The following is a 21,466-nucleotide window of genomic DNA, read 5'->3' on the forward strand; positions in this document are numbered from 1 at the left end:
CTAGAAGGAAGAGAATGTACAAGTTACATTTAGGAAACTATGTAGATCTTTCAATGATCCCATACACCTCCTTGCCACAAACAGCTATCTTTTTGATATCAACATTCTCCCAGTGTGATAGGTTGCATTATTATGTCACCGACAACATGCATACCAAGTAGCATAAGAGACCTTGTCAGGACATATATGAATAGGAGGTAGGCCAGTCATGTAGAAAGAATCAGAATAGAATGATTTGTCTAATGTTATTGATGAATATAAAACACATACAAAGATAGAAGAAAGGCTTTAAAAGATCCTCTGTTATCTATTTATACCAACACAAGGACAAGATCAGACAGGACACAGAGCAATCTGAACTGAGAGAAAGAGTACAACAATGAAATCTTAGATACTTTGGAATACATGAAAATGAAAGGGTTATCTGGATTGTAAATACCTGGGTCTTGGCTTATGTGACTTTGAACAAATCTCTTTCTTTTTCTCAGTTATAGTTTCTTCATCTACAACAGGGAAATAATTCCAGCCTTACCTACCTTACAACGTTACTTTAAGAAGGAAAAGCACTATATCAACGTATATGCATAAATATAAAGTGTATTTATGTGAACATGGCATTATGGAAAATACCTGGCACTATGAGGAAATAAATTTGAGTTCTCATCTCCATTCTATCACTTATCAGTAATGAAATTGCTAACAATAGGCTTAAGCTGACATTCATTTATTCATATTGCAAACATTTATTAAGTATTATGCAAGTTCACTCTGCCATGTTGGATACAAATGGACAAACCAAAGACATAACATCTACCCTCAAGAAGCTTCTAGTTAAGTAGAGAAATTATAATATATGTACATAAAAATGAAAGTACAAAAGTAAATATAAGGTTAGAAGATTATGGAATGCTAGGAAGTTAGTAGAAAGAAGTTCAGAAGGAAATGCTGACAAGCAAAACAATTTGCTCTGTAAAATTAAAATATACTTTCAAAAACCAAATATAATAAAATTTTACATTTTCATATAAAATTCCTTTTTGTATGTTTTGTAAACTGAAATATTCACATTTATAGATGGCAACTTCATAATAATTATTTAAAAGGAACTCATTGAGATCATCCATATTAAAACAACATATCCTGTATTTCTCTATTACTTCAATACAAAGATAGAGCAGAAGACGGAGAAAAATATGGCTCAGGATTAAGAGATTAAAAAGACCAAAGATTTGTTCAATATATAGAAAACTCAGACTTATATATCATGAATATTTTCAAGAAGAAAGCTAAAAAGACCTGACACACTAAGCACGAAATCACATTTTAAAAATTAAACTACATTTTAACCAAAAAAAAATGACTGGTTACTGATATAAGAGTAATTTCCAAATAAGCTATCTGTAGAGTCAGACTACTGACTTGAAGGAGTAAAAAACAAAATCAGTGCCAAATTAGAAGAATTAAAATGAGAAGATAAGAACTGCAATGAAAAAAAAACTTCAACCTGACCTGTTTTTTTAAATGCCAGAACTGGGAATATATATCTCAAAGACTCCAGTAAGCCTCACGAAGAAAATTTGTCTTAAAAAAAATTTCTATATCCAAAATAGTAGCTCACAGCATATAATAGCATTTAATACATTTTTGATCAATTGAATAATTTGAAAAAAGGTGTGGTATGGACAGAGGATATATCATAGTAGGAAGTAACAATAATCCTTCTCTCCATTAAGCTCAAAACAAGACACAGAAATCATAGCAAATGAAAAATAGAAAGCCAGAGTATGAACCTTAATAAAAAGAAAAATACACTACACATAAAAGACTCTGAGATAATTGTGAATGTTAAGGCAAATTGATACCATCTCCTAGTTAAGTCATAAGTAAACTGTTAAGAGCTACTTGAGAGGTAGAAGGGAAGCCACAAGAAAGGCCTTTAACAACAAAAATGCAAAATATATGTACTTGTGGGGGCGTTGATTCTCAAATAGTTGTTAGAGCAAGCATTCTACTTAGGAGTAATGGCATCAAAAAGTGGAGTTAGATCAGAGAATGACAGTTAATATAGGCCAGTGGTTCCCAAACTTTTTTGGCCTACCACCCCCTTTCCAGAAAAAATATTACTTAGCGCTCCCTGGAAATTATGCTTTTTTTTTTTAATGAGTTTTTTTTAAAACCCTTAACTTCTGTGTATTGGCTCCTAGGTGGAAGAGTAGTAAGGGTGGGCAATGGGGGTCAAGTGACTTGGCCAGGGTCACACAGCTGTAAAGTGTCTCAGGTCATATTTGAACCTAGGACCTCCTGTCTTTAGGCTTGACTCTCACTCCACTGAGTTACCCAGCTACCCAGCCCTGGAAATTATGAAACTATTTATTGAACTCAGAATAGAAGGTAATACAAAAAAAGTGTGGCCATCACCGTCCCCTGGATTGCTGTAGCACCTACCAGATTGGGAATCACTGATAAAGGCATATCCATGGAACTGTTCAACAGTGGTTTTTGTTTTTTGTTTTTTTTTTAAACCCTTAACTTCTGTGTATTGGCTCCTTGATGGAAGAGTGGTAAGGGTGGGCAATGGGGGTCAAGTGACTTGCCCAGGGTCACACAGCTGGGAAGTGTCTGAGGCCAGATTTGAACTTATGACCTCCCGTCTCTAGGCCTGACTCTCAATCCACTGAGCTACCCAGCTGCCCCTGTTCAACACTGTTTTGCAACAGTGTTGTTAATATATTATAACCAAACCATATGATAAATTGGCAAAACCACATTGCAACTGTGGCCAGTTTTTAAAAGACATACATCTTTTCTACCTTTTGATTAGAAAAGAGAAGAAATGGTATAAAAGGACACTTAACTCTCAGAAATTAGAAAACAATCATGGACAAATCTAGAATGGTACCTTGACTTACATTTTCCTTTACTATGTTTTGGGCCTGAGTAATACAACAAAATATAATAGGTGTATTGTATTAAAATATTTATATTTTTTAAAATTCTGCTCCAAACTGTATCATTAAAAAATTTTATGAATTTGTGATAATTCGCTCTCTACTCTGTTAACTATCTACATAACTTCCAGCAAATCACAACTCTTCTTTGGTCTTAGTTTTGCTAACTCTAAAATGACAACCTTTAATGATTCTTCCAACTCTAAGATCCTACAATCTTATTGCTAGTTACGTTTATAGGAAAATCTAAGTAGCTAGTTAACTATCTTTCTACTTAATTATCAATTTCCTTAACCACAAAAGGGGAATAACAACTGCTTGCATGTCATTGTTATGATAACAATGCTTTTCAAAATTTAAAGTGAGATATACCATGTAAGTATGTCCAATTCAAATGGAGGCAATATCTCCATAGCTCCATTTCATTTGCAAATAAGAAAACTGAGGCCCCAAGAACCTAAGTGACTTACCCATGTGATATCAAAGCTACTAAGAAATCTGAGGCAAGATTCACATCCAGCTCTATTATTAATTCTCAATCCAGCGCTCCAAGATGATCTAAGTTTGCACAGCTGGTGAAAAATTGGCCTGTTTTCCACAGTAAAAAGCCATGTAATATCATTTATTCATGTGGGAGCTATTCGAATTGCAAGCAAAAGTGACTAAGAGTGGATGGCACTGAGGTTCCATGAATAGAGTGAGATTTTATCGTGGGTTGATAGTTAAAAAGGGACAATAAGGTTGAAAGAAGGATGTACAGAAAAGGAAGAAGGAAAGTTATATTTTTTCTAAGATATTCACACATATCAAAGAAACACTGTTTTTAGGTTCCAGATGGGTACCTTCTTTAAGCACAGACCACAAACCCTGCTGGATTAAACAGAGGTTATATATGTTCTTATCATAAAAGAGAAGTTCAGGCTGGAAAATTACTTTTGAAACATAATCAGTCTAACTTTGGTTATAATAATTGTGATCCATGTGTAATGCAGAAAAACTTAAAAGAGTTTTGATGCTAATTATTTTGTTCTGAAATCTTTAACAAACGGAAAAGGATGTTTTCATGTCCATCATCTCATTTAGACCTCATAATAACATTGTGAGGTTTGGAAGTATTACTTTCCAGAGTAGTTAGTAGTACATATGACAAAGAACTGAAGATTTCACACCCAGTAGTGACACTTTTGAAGTGATTTGAATAAGAGTATGAAACATCTGTACTTTTGCAAGACAAATGACTATAGTTATCTGTGTTCAAAGTCCAAAAGTTCTTCCTCATAAAAGAAGGGTAGAAGGGCTTACGGTTTCCCCATTTCTCTAGGTTGGTAGGGAAAATCAGAAGTTCATAAAACAAACAAACAGAAAAACAGTTATAAGAAATCGAATTAACACCACTGGCTATACAGGGATTACTGTAGAGAGTTCAGTTGACCAAATGCTACTAGTCACTGCTCTCTATTCTCTTTGTCTTTAGAGATTTAACTACAGAATTGAGCAGAAATTCCTCATTGGAATTTAAAGCTCTTTGTAATCTTACTTCAAGCAACTTTTCCTGGTTTGTTTATAGATTATTCTCTCTCCCACACTGACTACCCCAGCCAAATTGGAGTTCTTACTGTGTCTCTTAGATGTCACTTCATCTCCCACCTCTTTAACCTTTGCATTGGCTATGCCCAATGCCTGCATTCCTTCCTCATATGGTTGCTGGAATCTTTGATTTCCTTCAACATTCATTCAGTTCAGGTACCACAGGAAACCCTTCTTACTTGTTCCCCACAACTGTTACTTCTTTCCCCCTTAAATCACCTTTTAATTATTCTGTAGGTGGTATACACGTTCTCTCTCCTGGTTGAAATGTTAGCTCCATGGGGGCACAGTCTTTCACCTTTGCATTTGTCTTCAGTGCCTATCATAAGCACTTTCAAACCTGATAATGCATGATTCTGCTACTATTCACATTTTACAAATGAGAAAATTGACACTCAGAAAGGCGAATTAACTTGCCCATGGTCAGTCAATAAGGATCTAAAACCAAATCTAAAACTATGACTAAAACCCATACTCCATTGACTCTAAATCTAGTGTACCACAAAACTGTCTCTATGCTATATATTCTCTACAATGTTGTGTAATGGTTAGAATGGGTGGTCATCAAAAATCGTAATTAACCCTTAAGTCACAAGATTTTTAATAGCTAGATTCATTAATAAGAAAAGAAAATAAGAAATATAGAAAGGAGGTGAAGAATTTCCTAGCCTAATAATCCAGAGCCTAACAACTCAGTGTCTGTTTCTGAATCTCAGCCTCAGAAAATAACCCCTCTCCAGCTTCCTGCTAGATCTCATCTTATAAATCCTTACTATACCCACTAGCTCTCTTACATCACTCCCCAGGAGCCTATCATGATTCCTCAATTAACCTGCAGGTTAGTGCCTGTGAGATAAATTCCCTGGTTGCTGATTGACCCAAATTCAAAACAAATGGAAGGGAAGTCTAAATCTCTGATTGATCAAATAAAAATACAAATTCCCTTCTCATAATCCTCCCCTATGGTTCTATTGGGAGACGAGCATTTGAGATCTCCTCAATTGAGGGTCTTGGGAGATTATCATGCCTAAACCTTTTGCAGGGTTAATTGCACTTCTGCACTACACTTGTCTCCCCAATGAATCATTTCAAATAACCAATGTATATATATCTAAGGACACTCCCACTAAAGGTGTATAAAACATTGCCTTTTTTAAGGGGAAATTATAGCAACCTGGGAACAAGAGGGAAATAAAAAAAAGAAAACAAAAACAATTAGGGGGCAGTCCCCTTTGGTATAAGAGTCTACATTCAGAATAAATGTGTTCAACCCTCTTCAGTTTAGTTCATTCTGGATCTCTTGACGCAGCATGAGATTTCCTCAGGCATCTCCATGGAACCCTCTTAAAATTTTTTTTGCCTTACCAATTCAAGGAGCTGGCGAGTTTCTTCTCCTAAAATTCCTCCAAAAGATTTAAAAACTCTGGATTTTAGGACAACCATACAATTAAAACCATACAATCCTCCCTAAGGAGGGTGCTGACCAACACCAAGATCACCCCTTAATAATAATAAAATTATAAGCAAAAAAGAATAAATAAACTTGCAATAAGTCCTTGGATCATTAACAAGATCCAATTAAAATTATTTATGTCCTACAAACATAGAGGGCAAATATAGCAACACTGCATTTACCCAACAGCAGCCAAGACTACAGAAAATTGCCATATTATTAAAGTGAAAAAGGATTAGATTCTGATGTAAAAGGAAAATATGATTCCCTGGTCTGATTTCACCTTAAATCTTAGGGATAAGGGAGCCAAAATGGCAGCCAAACTCAGGTACTTGTTGGAATGTGGCATGGGGGAGTCCAGCATCTGACAATGTCAAACAGCCACCTCCTCGCACCCCAAACAAGTTTTCTGTCTTGGCGCAGATTCTCATCAATTCCACAGTGATTGGTGGTCTCTTTGACCTTGTGCTTCATGGCACTGTACAGTGGCTCTTTTGTGATCCTGTCTTTTGAAATTAGACACAATTATTAATAAAAGTCCATTAAAATTTGACAATTAATGGCAGGTTTTTATAATCTAAAGCTTTTGGGTATACATTGATATAATATTATAAACGTATCCCTTAAAATAAAAAACATCAACACTGATTCCATGCAAATAAAAGAAAAGCAATAATAAAAATATTCAGAAATTCACTGTATCAGTCAAAACAGTGTCCAATTTGTCTATGGACTTCTATAATGACTTTATCTCTAGTCCAGTCATAGGAAGAGAGTACAAATAAAGACAATAACATTTGTCTGCCCAAAACAATGATAATGCCATCTTCTTAAAGAAGGTTTAAGAGAAAACAAGAATTCTTTGAATTCAAATGAAAAAGACATATACATTGTATGGCTATATCAATGAATGGATAAAAAAGTATTAAGTACTCATTTAAATAATTTATAGCATGGTGGTATAGCTACCTTTATTCCATAGGTCACAAATTGAATCCTCACCTAGAATAGCTTAAATTAAAAATTCAAGCATTATTCAAAAAGAAGGCTAGACAAGACAATAAGGATGTATTAGTGTAAGTTCTTCAAAGAGCTGACATTTCTCCCAACAAATATCATTCTGTTACTTACGGTTTGGACTGAGAACACTTAGAAACCATCCATCCTACCTCTCATTTTCTAGATGATTAAACTAAAGCTGAGAGAAGTTGAGTTTAGTAAGAGCACACATGTAGTAAGTAGGAAGACTCTAAGCCCAAATGTCTGACTCCAAATCCAGCATTCTTTCTATTTTAGTAAATTTCTGGTACACACAAGTCATGTGATATAATGAAAAAAGAGCCAGAATCTCAAAGTTAGAAGTCCTTAATTGGAGTCATGGCTCTGAGATTAACTATATACAACCATAAGCAACTCACTCAAGTTTTTGATTTACTTATAAATTGAGAATAAAAAATTCACATTGCCAACTTGATATAATTGTTAAGAGAAAAAAACTTTGTAAATTTTAAAGTGTTGTGTTGTTGTTGTTATTATCTGCATTTCTGAAACTTCTATATTCAGTAGATATCTCATTAAAAGAATCAATAGCAGGCATGCCTTGATATTGGTGATTTGGTAACTATTTCAGTAGAAGAGATGATTATTGTTGAAGAAAAAGTAGGTTCACATCCACCTAAAGCATTAGATTACTGTCCCCTATTGTCTAGGTATATGCCCTATCACCATTTGGGCTTGTACTTATGAGAACTGTATCCTGACTGTTCCTAGGAGAAGAGGGGTCCCTTTTGAGGACCTTCCTAACATACGCCCGCATGCGCAAACACACACACATACACACAATCAACTATAAAATTATCTCTGGAATTCAAAGTCCTTATCAACCCATCCCCCTTGAAATTCCTTGCATAAGACTCTTCATCTCCAACTGCTCACACCATGCATTTTCACTGACTATCCTTTTGACTGGAATGTTCTGCTTTCTCATCTCCATCTCCTGGCTTAATTTAAGTCCAACTAAATTCCCACTTTCTACAAAAATCCCTTCTTGATCACCCTTAACAGTAGTGTCTTCCCTCTGTGGACTTTGTCAAACTTATCTATAGCTATCTAGTTATTTGCATATTATGTCTCCCACTAGACTATAAGGCTCTTGAGGATAGGGCCTGTCTTTTGCCTTTTTTTGTACCGCTAGTGCCCTAGTACAATGCCTGGCATATAATAAGCACTTAATAAATGTTTGCTGTCTTGATTGTCCTCATTTCCAGCCTCTATTTATGCCTTTGCATCAACTTTTTTTTATAACTCATATGCACTCCCTCTTCAACTCCCTCTCTTACAATCTTTACCTTGATAACGTAAGTCTTCCTGATCCCCCAAAAGAAATGTATCCATCATTTATTGAATATTTACGGTATATTCAACACAGGGGCAGAATAGAAATGTACTACATACTAGACATGACCTTGACATTTAAAGATGGCACAGTCCACTTAGAATAAGAAAATCCTAGAATATCAAGTGAAAGGGACTATTCACACACACACACACACACACACACACACACACACACACACACACACACACACACACACAGAGCTGGAAAGGACCTAAGATCATAGAATACTAATAGTACCAAAAATATGTATATTATTAGAGGTCATAGGGATTTTAGAAAACAGAATGCTCTAGGTAGAAAGGACTTTAGAATACACAATGTTAGAACACACAATATCTGAAAAAAGAGTATAATAAAAGTTTTTTTATTATGAGTGTTAGAACTTACAATATTCAATCACAGATGAAAACATGAAGGAGCCTTAGAAATGTTCTACTCACTCCAACTCCTACTTTTTACAAGTGTGGAAACAAAAACCCAGAAAAGTCGAAAAACCAAATAAACTTTTTTTTTCTTAAAACAAGTTGCTAATGTCTTCACTTTTCTGTTTGTTCAGTTGTTGAGTAGATGGGTCATAGGTACTTATAGTTTTAATAACAGAAATGCTATAATGGAACTAAGTTTTCTTTCAAAACCCTTGATAACCATTCTTACATTCTTATTTGTCAGTCTTATTTGAAGATGTCTAAAATAGAGTATGGATGTCAAATTACATTCAATAAAAAAAACCTTTGAATATTTGGAAAATATCATTAAAAGCACATGATGAAATTATTGGCCAATTCAAACTTTGGTTATTCCATCTGTTTGAATTCTGACTTACAATAACAAAAGTTGACTGTTCAGTCAATACCAGATGTCATTCCAGATGCTAAAAAGAGAAAGACAGAGACAGAGATAGAGATCGTGTTTTTAATGTAAATTATCTCAATGCTCCTTAATTAAATTCACTCTACCGCTTTTCTTAATTGAAAGAACACAGCAGTCAGGTTCTTCTAAAATGGAAGCCTTTTATGGCCATTGGAGTCAGTGTCTCTAGAGTTTTCAGTAGTAAGCTTGTAGCTGTAGCAAGGGAAGGAAAGGAATTTCTCAAATCAGTTTATGTTGCAGTAAGGTTATATTGGGAAAAGTTTCAAATGTACCTTTCTATTTTTTTATTTGAAAGTAACTGGAGGACTGATTTTAAAAATTCAATTGGCTTTTAATACAATTCAAGTACTTAATGACTATTCACCGAAGTCTAAAATCAATGTCACTATTTTAAGCTAGGTGATCTAAGAGGAAGATATGGGTTCAAATCCAGTTTCAGACACTTATTAGCAGTGTGCACGTGAGCAAATATTTCATTCTCATCTTCAGTTGCCTTAGATTCCTTATCTGTAAAATGGGAATAATAATTCTTACCTTCCAGGGTTGTTGTAAGGATAAACAAGATATTTGTATAGCGCTTTGAAAAGCTTTAAAATGTTATATAAATGCTAGCTATTATTATCAGAATATTTTAAAGCTGGAAAGGTAATTGCAACACATCGGTGGCCTTAGCTAGAAGATCATACAACATGTAGGCTGGGGGACAGAAAGCTAAAACAGGAATGTAGAATATTAAAATTTGAAGGTGGCTTATTAATCACCCTGACCAGCCCTGTCAATTTACAAAAGGATAAACTACAGTCCAGAAAAGTGAAGTGATTTGCTCAAGGTCAAGGTTAGTGACTGACAGAGAATTGGAACATAGACTTTCTGAATCTCTTTAGGTTCAGGTGTGTTTCAGTTGTCTAATTCTTCTTGACTTCCTTTGCATTTTTCTTGGCAGAGACACTGAAATGTTTTGCCATTTCATTCATTAGCTCATTTTACAGATGAGGACATTGAGGCAAACATGGTTATAAGTAATTTGACCAAGGACACACATACAAACCTGAAGCCAGATTTGCATTCATGGAGATGAGTTTTCCCAGCCTAGCACTCTTTTACTGTACAACCTTCTCAATCTTACTTTAGCATCTTTTTTCCTATTATAACACTTATGTCCTCAGATATGACACATTCATTGTGTTTTTCAAGTACATTAGACCTGTAATTCTCAAACATTCTCAAAAATATGCAAACATAATTCTCAAACTAGATTTCATCCAGGAAAATGTATATAAGTCACCATCTAATTTTCCTTCTCTCATTTGTTTATTAAAAAAAGACCTCACTATAATGAAGAAGATGTATATTGCTTTGAACAATAATAATAATTGATAATATTTATAGAATATCTTACAAATATAAATATCTTACACTTATAGAATATCTTACAAAAATTGTGTGCAATACTGTATAAGTATTATGTTCTCATTTTCTAAGTGAAAGCAAAATGAATTGTACACAGTCATATAATTATATATAATTGGGAGGCAACAGTAAAGATTTAAAATCAGGATTCCTATATCTAAGTAGACTTCAGGTTCTGAAATAGTGGCCTAAGGACTCCTGGAGGAAGTCTCCCAGGTTGTCTATGAAGTTTTTCACATAGTATATATTTTCACATAGTATATATTATTTTCACATAGTATATAGTACTATGCTATTATTTGCTTGTTTTGATACATAGGCAGATCTGAGTTGAATCTTGAAGGGTCATAGAAACCAAGAGGTTGGAAAAGAAATAGAGAATTATAGGTGAGAGAATTATAGGTGAGAGAAAGGTAGCTACTACAAAGATAGAGATGGGAGATAGAATAAATGCTGCTAGAACATAAAAATGCATGGAGGAGAGCAAAGTATTTAAAAATTAGAAAAATAGGCAGGGGCTTATTTATAAAGATCTTTAAGTGCCAAAAAAAGAATTTCTATTTGATCCTAAAGGTGAACGAGGAGCCATCTGAATTCATGTTAATGGAGAAAGAAAGTGTTTTAAGGTAGAAAGGGCAAAGGATAATAGTCAAATTCCGATTCTGAAAAATCACCTATGAGGCTAAATGAAGAACAGACAGGAATGGGGAAAGACTTGGGACAGGAGGAACAATTAGAAAACTACTGCCAGGCAAGATGTAGTGAGTACCTAAACTATGGTGGCAGCTGTGTAAATGAAGAAGATGGAGTAAGTGAGATGAGGAAAAATGACAAGATTTGGATACAGGATACATGAAGTGTTGAAGAGGTTGTAAGCCTAAGTAATTGGAAGGGTGGTGTTACAAGGGAGTTGGGAGGATTTGTAGAAAAGATATGGAGTTCTGTTTTGACATACTGATTTTGACACAACTAAAAGACTTCAAATACAAGATGTCCAAAAGATAGTGAAAAAAGACTGGAGCTAGTAAGAGAAACTAGGGCTGAATATTTGTGTAGGTCTAAGAATAATCTACACTGATTATAAGTGAACCGATGGAGTGGATGAGATAGATTTTCATGTGAGATAGTATAGAGGAAGAAGAGAAAAGGTCCCAGGACACTGCTGTGGGAAACACCTAAGGTGAGTAAGAGTGGTATGAATGAGGAATCATTAAAGGAGACTAAGGAGGAGTCAGATCAATAAGTAAAGAAGAAACCAGATAGAAGCAATCAGACACAGACAGACAGACAGACAGACACATACACACACACACACACGACTCATTTTAAAAACAAAGAAATTATTTTTCTTTTTCTTGGATATGGAGGGCTGAAAGAATACTGTGTGGAAGTTTCAGAGAGGCATACTCTGGCTTAAGATAAAGAATAACTTCTGAATGATTAGAATGATTAGAATTATGCCTAAGTAGTCAGCAAGGACGGCGGGGCAGATGAGGACATCAGAAACCAAATCAACAAAGCCAGGCAGGCATTTAACACCTTACAGTCTGTCTGGATCTCCAAAGCACTGTCCCTTGTCACTAAGCTCCGAATCTTCAATACCAACATAAAGGCCGTCCTCCTATATGGATCAGAAAGCTGGAGAGTGACGAGCGCTAACACCAATAAACTCCAGGTCTTTGTTAATAGATGTCTACGCTACATCTTGAACATCAGATGGCCTGAAAAGATCTCCAATGCTAGTCTCTGGGAAAGAACAATCCAGTATCCCATTAGTCAGGACATAAAGAAACGTAAGTGGAGATGGATAGGACATATGCTACGAAAACCGGAAGACAACGTAGCCAGACAAGCATTGAGCTGGAACCCTTCAGGGAGGAGGAAAGTTGGAAGACCAAAACAGACCTGGCGAAGATCTGCCGAAAATGAAACAAAAACAGTCGGAATGACATGGGCCCAGCTGGGGGAAGTTGCCCAGAACAGAGTCCGTTGGAGTGAGATGGTTGTGGCCCTATGCTCCTAGGGAGTCAACAGGAATAATAATAATAATAAGGCAATGATCATCTCATCACTGGAATATCCTTAGTATTACCCATTTGTCAGAGATTTTATTCAGATAGAAACTGAGCAAGATAGCTCTAAAGGTCCCTTCTAATTCTGATATTCTAGAATTCTGCATGACTGATGATTTTCTAATTCAGAGAATTATGGAATCCTCAAGTTAAAAGGAGCCTTAGAGATTATCAAGGGATAATTGGGTGTATTATCCTTTAAACTCAATAATTCTTTTAGACTACTAGGGCTCCATTTCAGGGAATTACAATGGAAATTTACAAAATAATAGTAGGAATACTTGACTAATGCAATCAATTTCTATTTTCAGCTTTTTGATAGATAAAAAGGGATGAAGATATAGAGAAACAGAGAGGAAGGAAGAAGAAGCCTTAGTTGCTTGCATGTTTTCTCTTCCGTTTGCCTGTGAACAAGTTGAAGGCAAGAATTGTCTTTTGTTTTCTCAGCACACCTGGCTTAATATATTTTACTGATTGACTGAGGAAAGCACATGACATACTTAGAGAATGATGAGTGATTCAGTTTGGCTGTATCAGATAAATTTGGCTGTGGATAAGACTGTATTAGGAGATAATACCAGAAGCAGCATGGGGTTAGTAGAAAGAGAAACTAGGCTCTCATCTGGCTCCCTCATGAACTAAGGATGTGACACAGGACCAATCATGTCATTTCTCTATTCTCCTCACCCATAAAATCAGAATAATAATGCTTGACCTACCTACTTCACTGGGGTATTGTTAGACAAAATAAGATAATGGATAGGAAAGTTTTGTAAAGCATCATTTCCCATAAGTAAAGTGACAGCAATTAATAAGGTATGTCCCAAACTTCACTACTATATTGCTTACATCATGTCTCCTCTCTCTCTCTATTCACTTTCTGATGAACAAAGAGAGGAACAAAAACAAGCTAGGTATGTATACTACACATTTATGTTATCTACTTTCCGTTGTGTTCTCGGTGAGGCAAAGCAATCCTTTGACTCATCTCTAATTGACTCTCTCTTCCCCCAGAAGCTATGTGTCTCATGCATCCTCTCCCTCCAACCTTCTCAGCTGAAGACCTCACTTCATATTTAACTGGGGCAACTGAAAGAACAAGTATTGTTTTATTTTTTGCCTTTGCATTTCTTGGCTTATAATACATTGACACATACATATTAGGCACTTAACAGATGCTTATTGATTGACTGAGAAAATAAAAGGGACACAACTCTTCTGATTTCTTCTTCATCAGATGTAAGAGACTGGTTTCCCTCCATTCCCATTTCTGACCCAAAGGAGTGCATTTATCAATTATTCTAACTGATCAGTAAGCCTCACATTTTTCAGACTAGTATTTGCCTCCATCTAACCTTATTTCCCATTGTTCCTTTCCACATCCTCTATGCTTTAATCAGATTATAATATTGACTATTCCAGGAACACACAACACACTTAGACCACCTGCTCATGTCAGTCAACTACTCTTAGAATGTTCTTTCACTCAATCTGGTCCTCCTAAAATCCAAGTCAATCTTCAAGAAACAACTCTATTTTCCCCTAAATCAAAAGTACAGCCGCCCTCATACGAACTGGTAGAGTACACTGTTCACTCCATGTATATACTTTTACATTTTTATTATAGTTTTTTTTTCTTATGTGAATCACAGACTCAGCATTGAAAGAGATTCTGCAAAAATCATGGCAATAACGAGTAACGTGTACATACATAGTACTTTAAAAGTTTTCAATATACATTTTCTCTTTCAAGTCTCCCAGCAATTTCATAAGCCTGATACTCTGGATATTATACCTATTTTACAGATGAGAAAGATTCATTGAGGTTAAGTGACTTGCCAATAAGTATCAGAATTGGGATTTGGATCTACACTTTCTGATTCTAAGTCCAATGTATTAAGCATTATGAAAAACTGCTAATTTGCTCAAAAGATTATTTCCCTCATCTTCATCAACAAATGAACAACTCAATTGAATACTTCCAAGGAAGGGAAGCTCACTATCCTATGGAAACCCAATCAATTTCAGACAATTCTAACAGTAAGTTCTTCCTGATATTTAATAAAATCTGCACTCTGGGAGCTACCCTGAGGAGGCAAGGAGAACAAATGTAAAAGCATTTTTCATTGAACTTTTTATCAGATCATTCAATACAAAACAACAGGCCTTGTTCATAGTAGATATTTACTGAATGTTCATGAGACATACATTCATCCCTGTGCTAGGTAGTGTAGGGGGCACAAGATAAAGAAAAGACAGAACACAGAACCATGAAGACAGGACACATGATATAGTAGAAAGAGCACTGGCCTTGGAGTTAAGAGTCCTGGATTCAAATTTTGATTCACGATAGCTATGTGATCCTGAATAAATCACTTATTTTCTCTATGCCTCAGTTTCCATCTGTGAAAAGACATCATTATACCTGCATTATTCCACAAGGTTAAGTACTCTGTAACAATGAGGCTTATATAAAAGATAGCTATTATTGTTCCTAATGGATATGACCATGGCATAACTTATATGAAATTATATCATAATATGGCATGATATGAACATTTAAAGTCTAAAGCTCCAGTTTCCTCATTTACAAAATGAGGATAAAAATGCTTACACTACCAACAACTCATATTTTTTTAAGAAATATGCTGTGTAAAACTTAAAAGACTATGTATGGAACTGTCCTCATAATTAGTTTTTGGTTTCTTTGGCTAGCGATAGATAAACATCTGTAACTCCACTGTGCGTCATGCAGCCAACTCTCTGTATGCCTGAAGTCTGCTTCAGGTGCACTTCAATTTAAATGCAAATATTGCATGTTTCCAACAAGCTCCTGAGAGGCTGACTGTGTCCCGTCAGCCAGGTTAGCTGAGTTCAGAATGAACAGTGTTATAGCTCAAAGAAATTGTTTCATCCTGTACTTACATTTGCAAGTGCAATACCAGCATGTACCAATAATGCCTATCACACAGGACTTTGGAAAACAAGAGTAGTTAGAATGCCATGAAAATTCTTGATCTATTTTTTAAACAAAGCAACCAGAACCTGTTTCAAAGGAGAGTAGATGCCTTCTGTGAAATAACCATGTTGAAGTCATATTTTGATTTAATCAATCCTGCCACTGTTTGAACTATGTCTGGCCTCCTAAATGGGGAGAGCCTACAGAAAACATGATTTAGTTTTCCAAATCTTCTTAAACATTCCAGATCTTGACTATGACAATCCGTAAAACAATGGTCCCATCTACAAACTCCTCTTCAATGCCAAAGTCTATGAAAGTAGTCTACACCTCCTGGCTATACATTCTCACCACTGTTATCACTAAAACAAACCTTTCCTAGACACCTTCTTTGTCTTAATAAGAATACTACACTAATTTTCAAACTATTTTTATAGGACTATTCCATCATGCTATTGTATTCAACCTCTGCTCCCTATATCCTCTGTCTCTTTTGTATCTGCCTTTTTAAAATATAAATTTTAATATTTTTGTTTTTAATATAAATCTAAAACAAAATGTTTTATGTAACTCCCGCTTCTATATTTTTAGCCACTCTCTTTTAATTTTTTTATCAGAATCTTATCTCTTGGATTTTTAGAATTTCATTCTTGAGAGCAGTCCTCAATATCCAATTACAAAATCCTATTAATTAAATCCTCAAAATACTTCTTCCATCCATTCCCATGATCACCACCCTAATCCCAGCCATATTAATTCTTGCTTGGACAACTCTAACTATATCCTAAAGAGTTTATTCATCTTTAGTCTTTCCCTCCCAACTTTTCACAAAGGTGCCAGATATCTAATGCACCAGACTGCCACATCACTGCTCTCGTGAAAAACCTTCATGAACTGATTACCTCAAGAATAAAATAAAATATCCTAAGCTTAGAAGTCAAAGTCCTTCATAACCTGGCTCCAATCTATATTTTCAACTTTCTTTCACTACCCCTATTTATTCACTGTATATTTTATTTTAAATTTTATTTAATTGATTAAGAAAATTTTTCCATGGTTATATGATTCATGTTCTTTCCCTCTCCTCCTCCCACCCACCCTCCCATAGCCAACACACAATTCCACTGAGTTTTACATGTATCATTCATCAAGACCTATTTCCACATTATTGATAATTGCACTAGGGTGATCGTTTAGAGTCTATAACCCCATTCATATTGCCATCGACCCCTTTCACTGTATATTTTAATGAAAATGAATCATAAGCTATTCTGTAATCTCATCCTTACTCTCTCCATACTCCACGCCTCTGCACATACTTTCCTATATGTCTGGAATGATCTCCCCATCCACCAGCAGTCCTCTAAGCTCCCTTCCCTATTATTCTCCCTTCCCCATCTTCATTTTCTTCAATGTTTATTTCATGTGTCTACTCTTCTGTGAAGTTCTTCATGATCTCTGCCTGAAAGTGATATCACCTTTCTCAATTATTTCACATGATTCTATTTGGACTGACTACTCTATTAGAAAAGATATTACATATTTCTAAGGAAATGCATTATCTTACCTCATAGCTTGTAAGCTTCTTCTAAATAGCAATTATGATTATATCTCTCCATATTAGCAGCACGAGGCACAACTCATTATATAATAATAATCACTTAATAAATGCTTGTTTTGTATGGTATTTTAAAAAATAGTTAAAAGACATTAAAAATAATTACAATGATAGTCTAGAAAGGCCTTTAGAAGTAATTTCATTTTACAGATGGATAAACTAAGACTTGGAGAAGGAAAGGACTTAGTCTAAGTAATGAAACAATTTTTTGGAAGAGCCAGGGCTAGGACTTAGACTGATAATTCCTGGTCCAGTAAAGCTAAGTCTAGCAAATAAAATAGATTATTAAGCTGGGTCTTCATTCTTTCCATGCCCTCCCTTCCCAAGATTAATTCACAAGCAGTCCAAACATTTTATGAGAATTGGCAACAATACCCAAAGTGTGCCCCCTCCAAAAGAGATTGTCTTTAAAGATAGCATTCATGTGTGTGAGCCCTTGTGTCTTTGTTACAAAAACTTTTTTGCTATATTGTTGATTTGATGGTCTAAGGTCCTTTCCAGGCTTAATATTCATTAAGTCACAGAATTTCTAGGCTTAAAGAGTCCCCAGAGATCTTCTAAATCCATTTCTCCTTGGAAAAAAGGTCCTCTACTATATTACTGAAAAGGGACTTCTAGGGAGGGTGATACTACCATCTTCTAAAGCAGTCCATTCTACTTCTGAATGGCCGTCAAAGGTGGGTTTTTCCTCACTCCTAAACAAAAGCTATCTACAACTTTTAAGTGTGGCTAGTTTTGAGATCCAAGATAAAAAAGTTTTATTTATCTTGTAAAAGACAATTTCAAATAGTTGACAACAGCTATCATGTTCCTCCTAAGACTTCTCTTCTTCTGTAGAGGAATTGAATGATATAATGTGAAAAAGACATTATAAACCTTAAAATACTATGTAACTGTAAAGAATTATAATTATCATCATATAATTACATAATTACCATATTATGGTCAAATTTTCACTATTGAGAATATATGGAGAATAGAAATTCATTAAAATCTGCTATTATATATGTGTTCATCCACTAAAAGCTACCTTTCTCAATGCCTCTATTCTCAACTATTGCATTGGAGTTATATATGGATGTTAAAGTACAAAAGAGATTAAATGACAAATTCCCAAGATCAATAGGCTAACAAAATATGAAGGAAAATAAGAGATTATCTAGTCCTATATACTTGTTTGAAAGATTAGGATATTAAAGTCAAAAAAGCCCACACAAGTTTTCAAGGGTCAAAAAACTTATTACAGGGTTTTTGTCTCAAACAAATGCTCTTTCCCCTTTACATTACAATGCTATCTCCCCACTCTGAAACCAAGAAGACAAAGGACTAATAGCATCAGAGAATTTCAGAATTGGAAAGGACCTTTTAGGGCATAGAGCCCAACCCATAAATGAACAGGAATCCCTTTAACAACAAACTGCTAAAATCAGAATTGATGATAATTATTTTTTTCTAAATCAAAAAGACCATAAAACCTCAATAGCCTGATTCTCACATTAAATCAATATTTCATTATGTACAGCTTTTAAAGTGTTATAATTTAAAGAAAAAACAACATCTATTTTATTCAGACCTCCCCATCATGACATTTCTGAGCTATTTATGGCACAAGCAATAGTTAAGAATCTATAATTAAGTAGCTTATTTGGTTTCCCTTTCAACAATTCATGTACTTATAAAATTAATATTAAGTTACGCAATAAATTGCTGAAGCATTTTTCATTAACATTCAATTCTGTCACCTCTCAAAGGATATGATATTCCAGTGGATGTCTAACTTGCTGTTGATCTCCAAACCCCGAGCTTCCTGCCTCTCTTCTTCAAGTTGTTTGGGGTTTGTAAACTGGGTCATTTCTGCAGGAGATTCTGAGATACTCTCAAAGTTGAACTTGTCTACTTGAATCGCCATTCTGCAAGAAGGAATAGGAGAAAAAACTAATTAGTAGGGCTCTCTCCCTGAAATGCCTTGAGCCAATTGGTCTAAGACAGCATGAGACATTATGAGAATCATTATGATCATTCACAAAATCAAATAATTTGAGTTAGATGGGGGCTCTGTGGCAATCTAGTTCAACCTTTATGCCAAAAGAATTCCTTTCACAAAATATCCAAAAAGTAATTTTCAAGTCTCTGATTAAAGACTTCAAAGAATGTGGAATTCAGTAACTCTCTAACTAGTCCATTCCACTTTAATGAATTAATAACATTTAAATAATATAGCTATCAATAATGTCTTGACCTTAGATATGAATCAACTGAGATCTTACTTGGAAACTAAGATAAATTTGGAGATTCACACTTGGAAGAGGATCTGTGATGTAAAGGAAACATTAATAGTCTCAGGTTAATCTCCATTTTGCAAAGAGATCTTTAAAAATACTTCACTTTATATGCTTTATATACTTTAAGGATATATGATTTTGTCAGTGTGAGAATCCCCTCCTCTAACAGAGATCATAATTCAATAATAAAAACAGTAATAATGACCCAAACAAACATATTATTTTCAGGTTTATAAAATGCTTTCTTTGTAACAATAATATTATGTGAGGAGTGTAGATATAATTATGCCTCTTTTGTCAGTGAGATAAAGAGATATGTTAAAGGTCACAGAATCCTATCACATGTTATTTATAAGAAACACATTTGAGGCAGGTAGACACACAAAGAGTAAAGATAGAAGCTGGGGTAGAATCAACTGGGCTTCAATCAATAAATCAATAAATTCCATCAAGACAAAGAAAAGCAGGAGTAGCAATCATGACCATAGACAAACTAAAACAAAAATTGATCTGATTAAAAGAGGTAAGGAAGGTAATTACATCCTGACAAAAGGTAGTAAAGACCAAATATCAGTACTTAACATATATGCACCAAATATTATAGCACCCAGATATTTAAAGGAGAAACTAAAGGAGCTTAAGGAGGAAATAGACAGTAAAACTATACTAGTAGAGGAACTCAATCTTCCCCAATCAAAGCTAGATAAATCTAACCAAAAAATAAATAAGAAAAAGTAAAGGAAGTGAATAAAATTTTAGAAAAGTTAGATTTAATAGATATCTGGAAAAAACTCAACAGGGATGAAAAGGAATATAACTTCTTTTCAGCAGCACATAAACAAAAATTGACTATATATTGGGACATAAAAAATTGACAACCAAATTCAGAAAAGGAGGAATAGTAAATGCAACTTTTTCAGATCATAAGGCAATAAAATTATAATCAGTAAGGGTTTGTGGAAAGACAAATTTAAAATTAATTGGGAATTAAATAATCTAATTCTTTAAAATGAGTGGGTCAAAGAACAGATCATAGAAATAATCACTGATTTCACTAAAAAATGACAATGAGGAGACAACATATCAAAATTTATGGAATACAGCCAAAATAGTATTTATATCCCTGAGTGCCTACACCAACAAAATAGCAAAAAAGGAGATCACTGAATTGGGCATGCAACTAAAAAAAGCCTAGAAAAAGAACAAAATTTTAAATCCCCAGTTAAAGATTAAATTGGAAATCCTAAAAATCAAAGGAGAAATGAATAAAATTGAAAGTTAAAGGGCTTTTGAAGTGATAAATAATACTAGGAGTTGGTTCAATTAAAAAAATAGAGTACTGGTTAATTTGATTTTTTTTAAAAAAGAAGAGAATCAAATTACCAGTGCTAAAAATGAAAAAGGTGATTTCACCTCTAAAGAAAAGAAAATTAAAGCAATTATTAGGAGCTGTTTTTCCCAGTCATATGACAATAAATATGATAACCTAAGTGAAATGGATGAATATTTTCAAAAATATAAATTGCCTAGATTAGCAAAAGAGGAAATATAATAATCTCATCTCAGAAAAAAAGAAATTGAGCAAGCCTTCCATGAATTCCCCCAGAAAAATCTCCACATCCAGATGGATTTGCAACTTAATTCTATCAAACATTTAAAGAACAATTAATTCCAATATTATACAAACTATTTGGCAAAATAAGCAAAGGAGTCCTACCAAATTATTTTAATGACACAAATATACGGCTAATGCCTAAGTCAGGAAGACCAAAAGCAGAGAAAGAAAATGACAGACCAATTTTCCTAATGAACATTGATGCAAAAAATCTGAAATAAAATATTAACGAAGAGTCTATAGCAATATATCAC

At 34.5% G+C, this 21,466-nt stretch overlaps 1 protein-coding gene across 1 annotated transcript in view; it reads right to left on the reverse strand.

Annotated features, from left to right (window-relative positions):
* Positions 1-21,466, reverse strand: part of TRAPPC9 (trafficking protein particle complex subunit 9) — a 1,005,189-nt gene that overhangs the window by 326,434 nt on the left and 657,289 nt on the right. Inside the window, exon 21 of the mRNA XM_044684475.1 lies at positions 19,072-19,225. Within this exon, the coding sequence (XP_044540410.1) occupies positions 19,072-19,225 (154 nt within the window). The remainder of the gene's footprint in view (positions 1-19,071; positions 19,226-21,466) is intronic.

The sequence above is a fragment of the Gracilinanus agilis genome, chromosome 1 (assembly GCF_016433145.1).
Source record: "Gracilinanus agilis isolate LMUSP501 chromosome 1, AgileGrace, whole genome shotgun sequence".
In the NCBI taxonomy this organism is placed as follows: Eukaryota; Metazoa; Chordata; class Mammalia; order Didelphimorphia; family Didelphidae; genus Gracilinanus; species Gracilinanus agilis.